Source organism: Anarhichas minor, unplaced genomic scaffold (assembly GCF_050575085.1).
Source record: "Anarhichas minor isolate MPS153535 unplaced genomic scaffold, ASM5057508v1 ptg000043l, whole genome shotgun sequence".
Lineage (NCBI taxonomy): Eukaryota > Metazoa > Chordata > Actinopteri > Perciformes > Anarhichadidae > Anarhichas > Anarhichas minor.
The window spans coordinates 3768251-3777838 of NW_027466489.1; the positions used below are offsets into that span (position 1 = coordinate 3768251).

Sequence of the window (9588 nt, forward strand, 5' to 3'; positions counted from 1 at the left end):
TCAAACTTCTTTCAGGTTTGACTTTGACTGATTTTATTGGACTGTATATTTTATTAAAATGTAGGTCTTGTTTAGCTATTGTTTAAGGTATTAAAAGCAATCTTTGAATGTTTTTTCATTTTCTAGAAAGGAAATGTATTTGTCCCTAAAAATATATATATCTTGAATTCACTACAGGTTAATCTACCATAAATTCATGCCATTGTTTGGTGTTTCCAACATCACTGACAAAATGCAATTGTTACTAAAGGTTGACATGGACCAAAGACAAAACTCACAGGTGAAACTAAATGTGATGAACTGTGGGTCAAGTCCACCAGGACATGCTCAACACAAACCCCAGGAGAGGGAGCAGTGGGGTAGTAAGATTGAGTTCATCCTGGCAGTGGCCGGACACATTGTCGGTCTGGGGAACGTCTGGAGATTCCCATACCTGTGCTACAAAAATGGAGGAGGTAAATCGTTGTTGTTGTGGCCAGGTGTAAAAAATACTGTGTCGTAGCCAGCCTTGGAAGGGATTACGATTGTCTTTTAGAACGATATTCAGCAAAAGAAACCCTACAACTCAACTTTACAACTCAGTATTGTTATAAAGTAACTAGGATTTCTTAATGTTAAAATAATGACACCTGTTTCTTCTCGCCGCTTAACTACATTCATTTTACAAATCATTATTTGTGTGCACAAATGTATGCATATTTATCAATATTTTAACCAGATATTTCATTTTTATTTTAAAGGGGTTTTCTTCATACCATATGTTTTGTTTTTGTTCACTTGTGGCATCCCACTCTTCTTCCTGGAGACATCTTTGGGCCAGTACACCAGTCAGGGTGGAATTACATGTTGGAGAAAAATCTGCCCTCTTTTTGAAGGTAAGTCTTTATAGTGTTTGTCGGCACTTTATTTTATCAGCTCAAAACGATTCTGTGTAATTAATATGTTTGCATACGAGTACAGATTGTCGGAGATTGGGTAAAAGACGATTTAATTTGAAATATGCTGTTGTAATATTCTGCTTACAATGCAAGTGTTTTTTAAATGTATCTCACTGTTGTATTTACTCAAAGCTAGATTCTTTATATTTGTATATAAACAATGGCTAAAATGACTATTTGTATGTGACAGGGATCACTCATAGTACATACAAATTGGTATAAAGTTTTTGCACTTTCACTAACTTTTTTTTTCTTCTCTTTTTTAAATATTGGATACTTTTACTTTTCACAAATCAAAAAGCTTGGGAAATGCAGGTTTAATCCTGAACAATGAGTTGTATTTTATAATCTTAATATATGCTTTTATAAATTATTTTAAAAAGTAAGTAAGTAGTGTAAGCAAGGTACAAATGCCTCATTAATAGTAATTTTTCCTGGTATTACAATTTGACATCTGTATCTCTCTGCAGGTTTAGGTTACGGAAGCCAGGTGGTGGTTTTGTACACTGGGGTGTATTACATCATCATCCTGGCTTGGGCGTTTCTCTACCTGTTTTCATCCTTCAGCTCAGAGCTTCCATGGGCGACCTGTCGCAACAGCTGGAACACAGGTATCCAGACTTTATTTCTCAGCAATAATGACTCATAAAACTCTGCAAAGTGTTCACTTTTGAAATAAGTTTTCACAACCTTTCTCATCTTTTCATGTAAGATGGCTGCTTTGAGCATGGTCACAATCAAACTTCCCCTCTGCACCTGTATGGAAATAGCACGTCTTCGGTTGTAGAATTTTGGGAGTAAGTAGCATGAATGAAAGCATTATATCAGGGCAGGTATTGTTTTTGTTGTGTTTTCCTTAATAAACTTTGTTACAGAAGGAGAATCTTGGGCCTGTCCGGTGGGATTGAGGAAATTGGCAATGTTCGTTGGGACCTGGCCCTTTGTCTACTTCTTGCCTGGATTTTGTGTTACTTCTGTGTCTGGAACGGAGTGAAATCCACAGGAAAGGTACAGTAAAATCTTAATGTTCATTTTTAATGACTGAATTCATGTAAACCCTGTTCTTAAAATATTTAACTTCAAAAGGTAACACAAAAGCTGTTGCTTCTGTCTTAGGTGGTCTACTTCACTGCCACATTTCCATATGTAATGCTGTTGGTTCTGCTTGTTCGGGGTCTTACATTACCGGGGGCCAAAGACGGAATCATGTTCTACCTCTACCCAGACCCATCCCGCCTCACTGATCCAGAGGTACGACCAAACCTGAACCAAGTGCTTGGAGTGCTTTATTATAACCAAAAGCGTCTGCAGCTGGCTAGCTGCTTTGTGAGGCTGTACGTTTGAGTTAAATGCTAATATCAGCATGGTTATATGCTCATAGTGTCACTGCTAACTTGCTGATGTTTAGCAAATATAACGTTAACCATGTTCCCAGTCTTTATTAGCATAATGGTAGGCTTGGCAACTAATACAGCTACAAGTCACAAAGGCAGTTAGTGACCAGAGCTAGCTACTCCTAAAAGTGCTAGCTAGCAAACATTTTACCAAAACAATAGAAAAGGTTTTTAGCATGGCATTCCTTAAATGTGTTTGATAATTATTTACACACGTTAACAAAAATTCAAGGCAAGAGCGTTTCAGGTATTCCATTCCATTATCCAAACCGCTTATCCTATTCAGGGTCGCGGGGCGCTGGAGCCAATCCCAGCTGACATTGGGCGAAGGCAGGGTACACCCTGGACAGGTCGCCAGTTTATCGCAGGGCACATATAGAGACAGACAAACATTCACGCTCACATTCACACCTACGGGCAATTTCGAGTCTCCAAATAACCTAAGCTGCATGTCTTTGGAGTGTGGGAGGAAGCCGGAGAACCCGGAGAGAACCCACGTTGTCACTCCACACAGGACCACACGGGATCCACCGTGCAGCCCGGGAAATTTAGTAATCCCGGAAAATGTAAATCATGGTTAAGTTGCTTCAGATACTGTATTGCAATGGCAGAATCAAAGTAAAAGAAATGTCATGTGAACATTTTGCAGATACTCTCAATATGACCATTTTGCAACGTGGCAAATACATGCATCTCTACAAACCTAAACTGAACATAAACACATCCAAACTCCTCAGGTATGGATGGATGCTGGAAGCCAAGTTTTCTACTCCTATGGAGTTTGCACAGGTGTTCTGACATCTTTAGGAAGTTACAACAAGTACAACAACAACTGCTACAGGTTTGTATTTCTTTCATCCACAGACTGTGCTCAAAATTTGATTAGTTTGGATTAGAGCAGAGGTGTGCTAATGTTCCTATATTTCTATTCTCTCACAGAGACTGTGTTTACCTTTGCCTGTTAAACAGTTTAACCAGCTTTGTAGCTGGCTTTGCCATTTTTTCTGTGCTCGGTTTTATGGCGAAGGAGCAAGGTGTGGACATATCAATGGTGGCTGAATCAGGTATGGAACATTGATAATGCCTGACAAAAATCCAGAGAGATACAGTTTGAATAGTTTAAGAAAATATGACAATGTTTTTCCCATCACATCTGCAGGTCCAGGGTTGGCCTTCATTGCTTATCCTCGTGCTGTGGCTCTAATGCCACTTCCTCAGCTCTGGGCTATTTTCTTCTTCGTTATGATCATCTTCTTAGGATTAGATAGTGAGGTAGGACTACAAGTCTGCTTGGAATGTAATAATCAGATTTAGACTACCATTTTGTGTTAAGCTGTCTTATTTTTCGCCATAGTTTGTATGTCTGGAGGCATTGGTTACAACCATCACGGACATGTATCCTGATTTCTTTCAAAACCATTGTCGCCGCAAACTCCTTCTGCTTGCCATTTCTGTTGGAAGTTTCTTTGTCGGCCTTTTGATAGTCACAGAGGTGAGTTTTAAACTTTGTGATATTGATTTACATTACATTACAGTCATTTAGCAAACGCTTTTATCCAAAGCGACTTACAATTCAGATTCTATCACATTTCTACACCCTAGGCACAGCTACAGGAGCAATTTTTGGGGTTAAGTGTGTCTTGCTCAAGGAGACATCGACATGCGACTAGCATTAATTATCATTCATTAAGCATTAATTTACAGTATGACCTAAAGGAAATATTTAATATGTAGCTGTATATGATAAATACTTTTACAATAATATATTGGACAAACAGAGTGACGATGATGCAATGACGACCTTGTATTGAATTTAACTGAAGGACCTGGTTCATGTTGTTGTTTGCAGGGAGGCCTTTATATCTTCCAGCTGTTTGACTACTATGCCTGCAGTGGGATGACACTCCTGCTCTTTGCTATTCTTCAGTCTCTCTGTATTGGATGGGTCTATGGTAAGGTGAACTTTTAACCTCGTAAAATGTGACGGAGCCATTGTTGAATCCCTCTTTATAAAATGATGTTATTTTTAAACCAGTGGTTCCAAACCTGAGAGTTTGCAAGTCAGTTAACAGGATTGGATTATTTACATAAAACAGGGAAACGTTGTGGGTTTTGTTAAGCTCTTCATAGTTATACCGTATGTAAAGATTGATCATTTCAAAGGGGTCATCTAAACACAAGCCTAAAGGTTGGGGAAACCCTGGTTTGAACCTGTATAACTAATAATATGAATGCAAGATGAGATCCCGAAATTTCCTGTCGTTCCAACTATGTGAGGCTGAATTGTGAGGAGCCGTATGCAAAATCATATAGCACTGGGAATATTTCAGTTGATGGCCATAACGCTGATGTAACAACATTTGGGTTTTTCAGGTGCAGATCGTCAGTATGAAAATATAAAGGACATGATTGGATATCAACCATGGCCTTTTATGAAATATTGTTGGCAGTACTTTACACCAGCTATCTGTACTGTAAGTATTGGAGACAAAGACATGACTGCCTTGTAATGTTGTTTATGCTTTACTAACAAACAAGTGTATTTGACAGCTGCCAGAGGCTTCTGTCCTAAAGGCAGTCTATATCTCCACCAGATGGAGACCAGTACCATTGATGGGATATTGTATTTCTATTTAATGTCATTTTTAATCACTGGGTTATTCCTCCTGAAGAAATGTTTCATAATATATATAATATATTATAATAATCCTATTATAATTATATAAATTATTATGTGATTGTTTTAAGGGACTGATGTGGATGGCTGGGCTTCTCCGGCCGAGGAAGTCAATGGGTCACTTGTGCTTAAATACTTTGTGCGGATGAAATGAGATATGTTCGGGGCGTGGTCCTTGTTCCTGAACTAAGTTTATATAACTTAGTTTGAGAATTTTCTTTTCTGTTTGTCATAAGAATGAGTAATCTGATCATTTTGAGTGTTTTTACGCCTTCTCTACTCTGCTTGTCTTTTTTTAGTTCACATTTCTCTTCTCCTTGGTCAAATACACTCCGCTCACCTTCAACAACACGTATGAGTATCCCTGGTGGGGCTACACCATTGGAGGACTCTTCACTCTCTCTTCAACCCTCGTGGTTCCTCTGTGGATGCTGTATGCTGTGAGTGTAACTCCAGGAACACTGAGACAGGTACAGTCACATGCTACTGTTACAAAGGTAGATCAGAAAATAAAAACTAAAAACATAAAGGTATGAATTGCTTACTGAATAACTCAGTTTAGAGTCTGTAATAGGATAACTGAGGTTACATCCACACCACTATGTATCTGTATTGAGTGAAATTGAGTGAAGTCTGTGAGAATAAGTAGATCAGAGTTGTGAGGAGGACAAACTTGTTACAAAGACGACAAACAATTGTACACTATTGCAGGGTTAGTTTTCAGTTCAAATTCTACCAAACTTTTGGTTGCTAGTTGGTGCCGATTCCTAAGTTTTTCCCCAAGTATGTAAATGTATTTCAAGTAAAATGTTTGTGGTGTTTGCTGCTGTTGCTCCGGATTTTACTTTTTTTAATGTAGCAATTAGGCATGCTGTGGTCTTATTTAAAAAATCAAGACAAAACTGTATTGTCGTTGTTTCTGACAGTTGGTGTTTATTATGAGAAAACGTGATTATAGTTCAGCTGATTTGTTATTTAACCACCGTTAACATACAGTAACTGACATTTCTTTCTCCACACAGAGACTGAAAGTTCTCTGCACTCCAGCAAAGGACTTACCCACTGCAACGTTAAAGAAGACATCAAATAAAGAAGCATTTCATACTTTTACGGGCTTGTACACACTGCGCACAACAGTAAGTCCTGATGACAAAGATGACAGAGCTCAGAGATCATCCATTATCTAAACTGCAAGAAAAAGTACTGAAATAAAACAATAAGCCCTGAAGAGTGCAGTTGCTTTTGGAAAATCACACTGGAAGATGTCCTTATTAAATGTCCATTATTATTATTATAACTATTGATATGGGGGTATAAAACAAGAAGTCTAGGAGAAGAGGTTTCATAAGGAATTTAGCCACAAAATCATTTTGTGTTTATGCAAAGGACCATAAACTTTTATAGAGAGTATGTCTTGTGTATGTTGGTGGGGAACGTTGTCAGTAGGCGTTATTTAATCTTAATTACTGCAATGCTATTACATAGTTATGTTATAGTATCTTTATAGGGTGACAAACACAAGGGGGTGACAAACTGCAATATTAATAATAATGGCAATATCTTAAATGCGGTTTTGTATCATTCATTTTCAAATCCTAATATAATTTAAATATTATAGTTTTAAATAGTGTTTGATACATAACTATTGGGTACATAACTATAGTTATTCAGAAACACACAGGAAGCCTGAGAAAGAAAGCATTCTAATGAATTTAGCAGTTTGTAAATTAGTAACATACTTACTAAAAATCCATAGGGAAAATGGGAATATAAAATGGGTAATAAGGTATAGAGGTAAATAATATTGTTAGGTGAGTGCAAAACTTGCCAATGCAACTGTGTAATTTATGAGACCACACCTCTTTGCCTTAATACCTGAAACTGAGGGAAAACTTGGTATGCAGGCTGTAATTCAGTGTAACAAGCGTCATTGTTCAGCCATCTTACACTTTAATTACAGTGTAAATACAAATAGTGTGGGCAGCAATATAAAATGCGTTGTGTACAAGCTATCAACACAACTAATTCAGTTATAAATAACCCAGTTTTAAGCTTTACATTGTAAAGCATTGCTTTTTGCTTGAGCAACTCCCTGTGTCTTATTTCCACTATACATACAAAGAAGAGCTTACTTGAGGAAACGTTGTCTGCTTTTAAAGGAAACGAGAAACATATCTTTTCCCCCAAAACTTTTAGTTGTGTTTAGTGTGTGGTTAAGAGGTAACACTTTTGTTTTAGAATCTGTGTAGGAGCCATTAGTTATGTCTGTGTGTATGATATTTATATACAGTATATTGGGAGCCTACCTCAGGTTGACCACGGGTGGCAGTGCGGATTCGTGTGGCAGGTCATTTATATATGGGGCACAGGTGCAACAGACAGCTAATAGGCTCGTTCGAGATAAGCCAGGCCTGCGCAGAATCAATCACCAGTGATCGGCGCACTGTGACTTCCTGTTTATTCTTTGAAGGCGGCTGAAAACTGTCCGACCTAACCGCAGTTTTTTGTCAACGCCCCCTGCTGCTACCACCTGCTCTCGTCTGCTTTCCAGGCGAGGCGCAGTTCATCTCGAACGAGCCTATTGATGCATGGGTGACGGGGAGATCGCACGGTTTTTACTGCTCACAAACCACACCAGAGAGAAGATAAATCAGATCTCATATCATGTATCATCATCTGTAAACCAAAAACCTAATTAAATGGGAACCTCACCCAAAAGTGAAAGCGCCTGGAATCTCTTTATTGAAGCGAGTAAGAAACACGGTCTTCTCCCGCACCCAGCCGAGTGGCTATTGCTGGAATTAGTCGCTATAATCTGTATTATTATCATCTTTTTAATAATTATAAGAACACCCTCTAATTGTATTGCCTTTTTATTATAATACCTTTTTATCTTAATCTTTCTATCTTGTATGTTTTTTTTATAGCTTAGTGAGTTTACCTTTGTTTTTTGGCACGGTAGTATTATACGATGACTTTGAGTCGCTTGCTTTTTGAATTTGAATCAAGTCAGTTTGACAACGCTGTACAGCACTGGTTGTATTCAATCACAATACAACAGCGGTCGTTGCAGACACACCTGGCAGAGACCTGGACCCAACTGAGTTCACCTCTCTAGTTATATATTTTCGTCATGGATGATCTTTGCCTTTGTTTTATTTTTGAAGCACTTTAAGTCTACGCCTATAAATAAACTTGATTGATGAATTTACCCCTTACCCAAGGCACTTCATATTTCTAAATTTCTTAGTGTAATTCTTAGTCAAATGTACCTGGTGATTTTTGTAAAATACATTCATTTTCCACATTTATCTCTTTCTTACCCTGCAACGTTATTTTCGTACCTTGTGTAATACAAGAAACACAGACATATCTGACCTATCATATAGTCCATTTCATATTCAAGGTTTGGCCACAGGGAGGCGCTGCAGGTCTCTGTTCGAAACACTCCGCTTCAATAACAATGTATATATACATTGTTATAACCTTATTGCAGCAGGATATATCCTGCTGCAATAAGGTGTCCAAGGTCTGGTCCTTTTTTGTAGGAGTATATCCATGCACATACGCAATGTATCACTTCAACATTTTCTTCCTACCTGGGAGTACGAAGAATATTGTAGTGTTTTACAAAAACAAAACAATAGAAATACATTCAGTCAATTAGTAAAATGCAAACCCTAATAAATCCCTTAAAACCCCCAAAATTGGTAATTTATATCAAATGAAACCTTAAACATTATGTCAAAAATACATTCAAATATTAAACAAAACGAACACATATCCCATGCAGTCCTGTGAAGCATCATTTTGAGGTCATTTAACATGGTGGTTTGGACTCTTTGAACCAATAATAGAGCCAGCATAGATACATATTTGAATGATGTTCCTATATTTGGCACTAATGCTGATACCCTAATACAAAACAGCATCAAACAACCACCGTCATTCATTTGCTAATATTGAACGTTTCTGAGCAGTATATAATAGACCACCAGAGAATGCTACAGCAGCAAATGAAAATATGATTCAGTCCTTGTATATGGTTATTTTCCCTCATACCTAAGGTACAACTCCACTATTTGCAGAAACATCAACAGACAACATCCAATAAACCAAACAACCACTATTGCACTTCAAAATGATTAGAACAGCTGTCAAAACAGTTGCCGATTAGTTTCCTGAGGATCAACGAAATGTTTCAGCTCTACTCGGGACAGATATTAGAAAATGCACAAATATACCGCATACATTCCAATGCTTCCAATAACCTCTGATTTTTGACTATATTTTAAGAAGGTTCTAGTTTATCATCATGGTGCCAACTCTCAGGAGAGTATTCACTTTATATTCCCTTTTTGCCATATGAACCTTCAACCCTCTATCTGCAAACAGTAAGAAATGGGTTGCAACCCTGTCTGCTAGAAATTTAGTTTACAGGGGGGGATTTATGTGTTCTTTACCTGGCTTCAAAACTCTAAAGAAGTGTTAGTCAGTGTGTTCATTGATTGCTTCTGGCACAATGCGCTCGAGATCAGTCACATCTTCCTGACCTACTAACAGATTAGCTACTGTTCCT

The 9588-nt window shown here is 37.8% G+C and overlaps 1 protein-coding gene across 1 annotated transcript; it reads left to right on the top strand.

The window, feature by feature from the left end:
* The first annotated feature begins 256 nt into the window (after positions 1-256).
* slc6a22.2 (solute carrier family 6 member 22, tandem duplicate 2) lies at positions 257-6196 on the top strand. Its single transcript, XM_076110400.1, has 14 exons — positions 257-455; positions 741-875; positions 1409-1549; positions 1651-1735; positions 1814-1946; positions 2055-2189; positions 3070-3173; positions 3272-3396; positions 3492-3604; positions 3687-3824; positions 4182-4284; positions 4706-4806; positions 5309-5479; positions 6032-6196. Exons 1-14 carry the CDS (start codon positions 257-259, stop codon positions 6194-6196), a joined length of 1848 nt encoding a protein of 615 aa, XP_075966515.1.
* Positions 6197-9588: the final 3392 nt, after the last annotated feature.

Coding starts and splice junctions, on each gene's coding strand:
- slc6a22.2 (XM_076110400.1), top strand. CDS start 257: ATGGACCAAAGACAAAACTCACAGGTGAAACTAAATGTGATGAACTGT. Junction 3,825..4,181: donor GCCTTTTGATAGTCACAGAG/GTGAGTTTTAAA, acceptor TGTTGTTTGCAG/GGAGGCCTTTATATCTTCCA. Junction 4,285..4,705: donor CTGTATTGGATGGGTCTATG/GTAAGGTGAACT, acceptor TGGGTTTTTCAG/GTGCAGATCGTCAGTATGAA.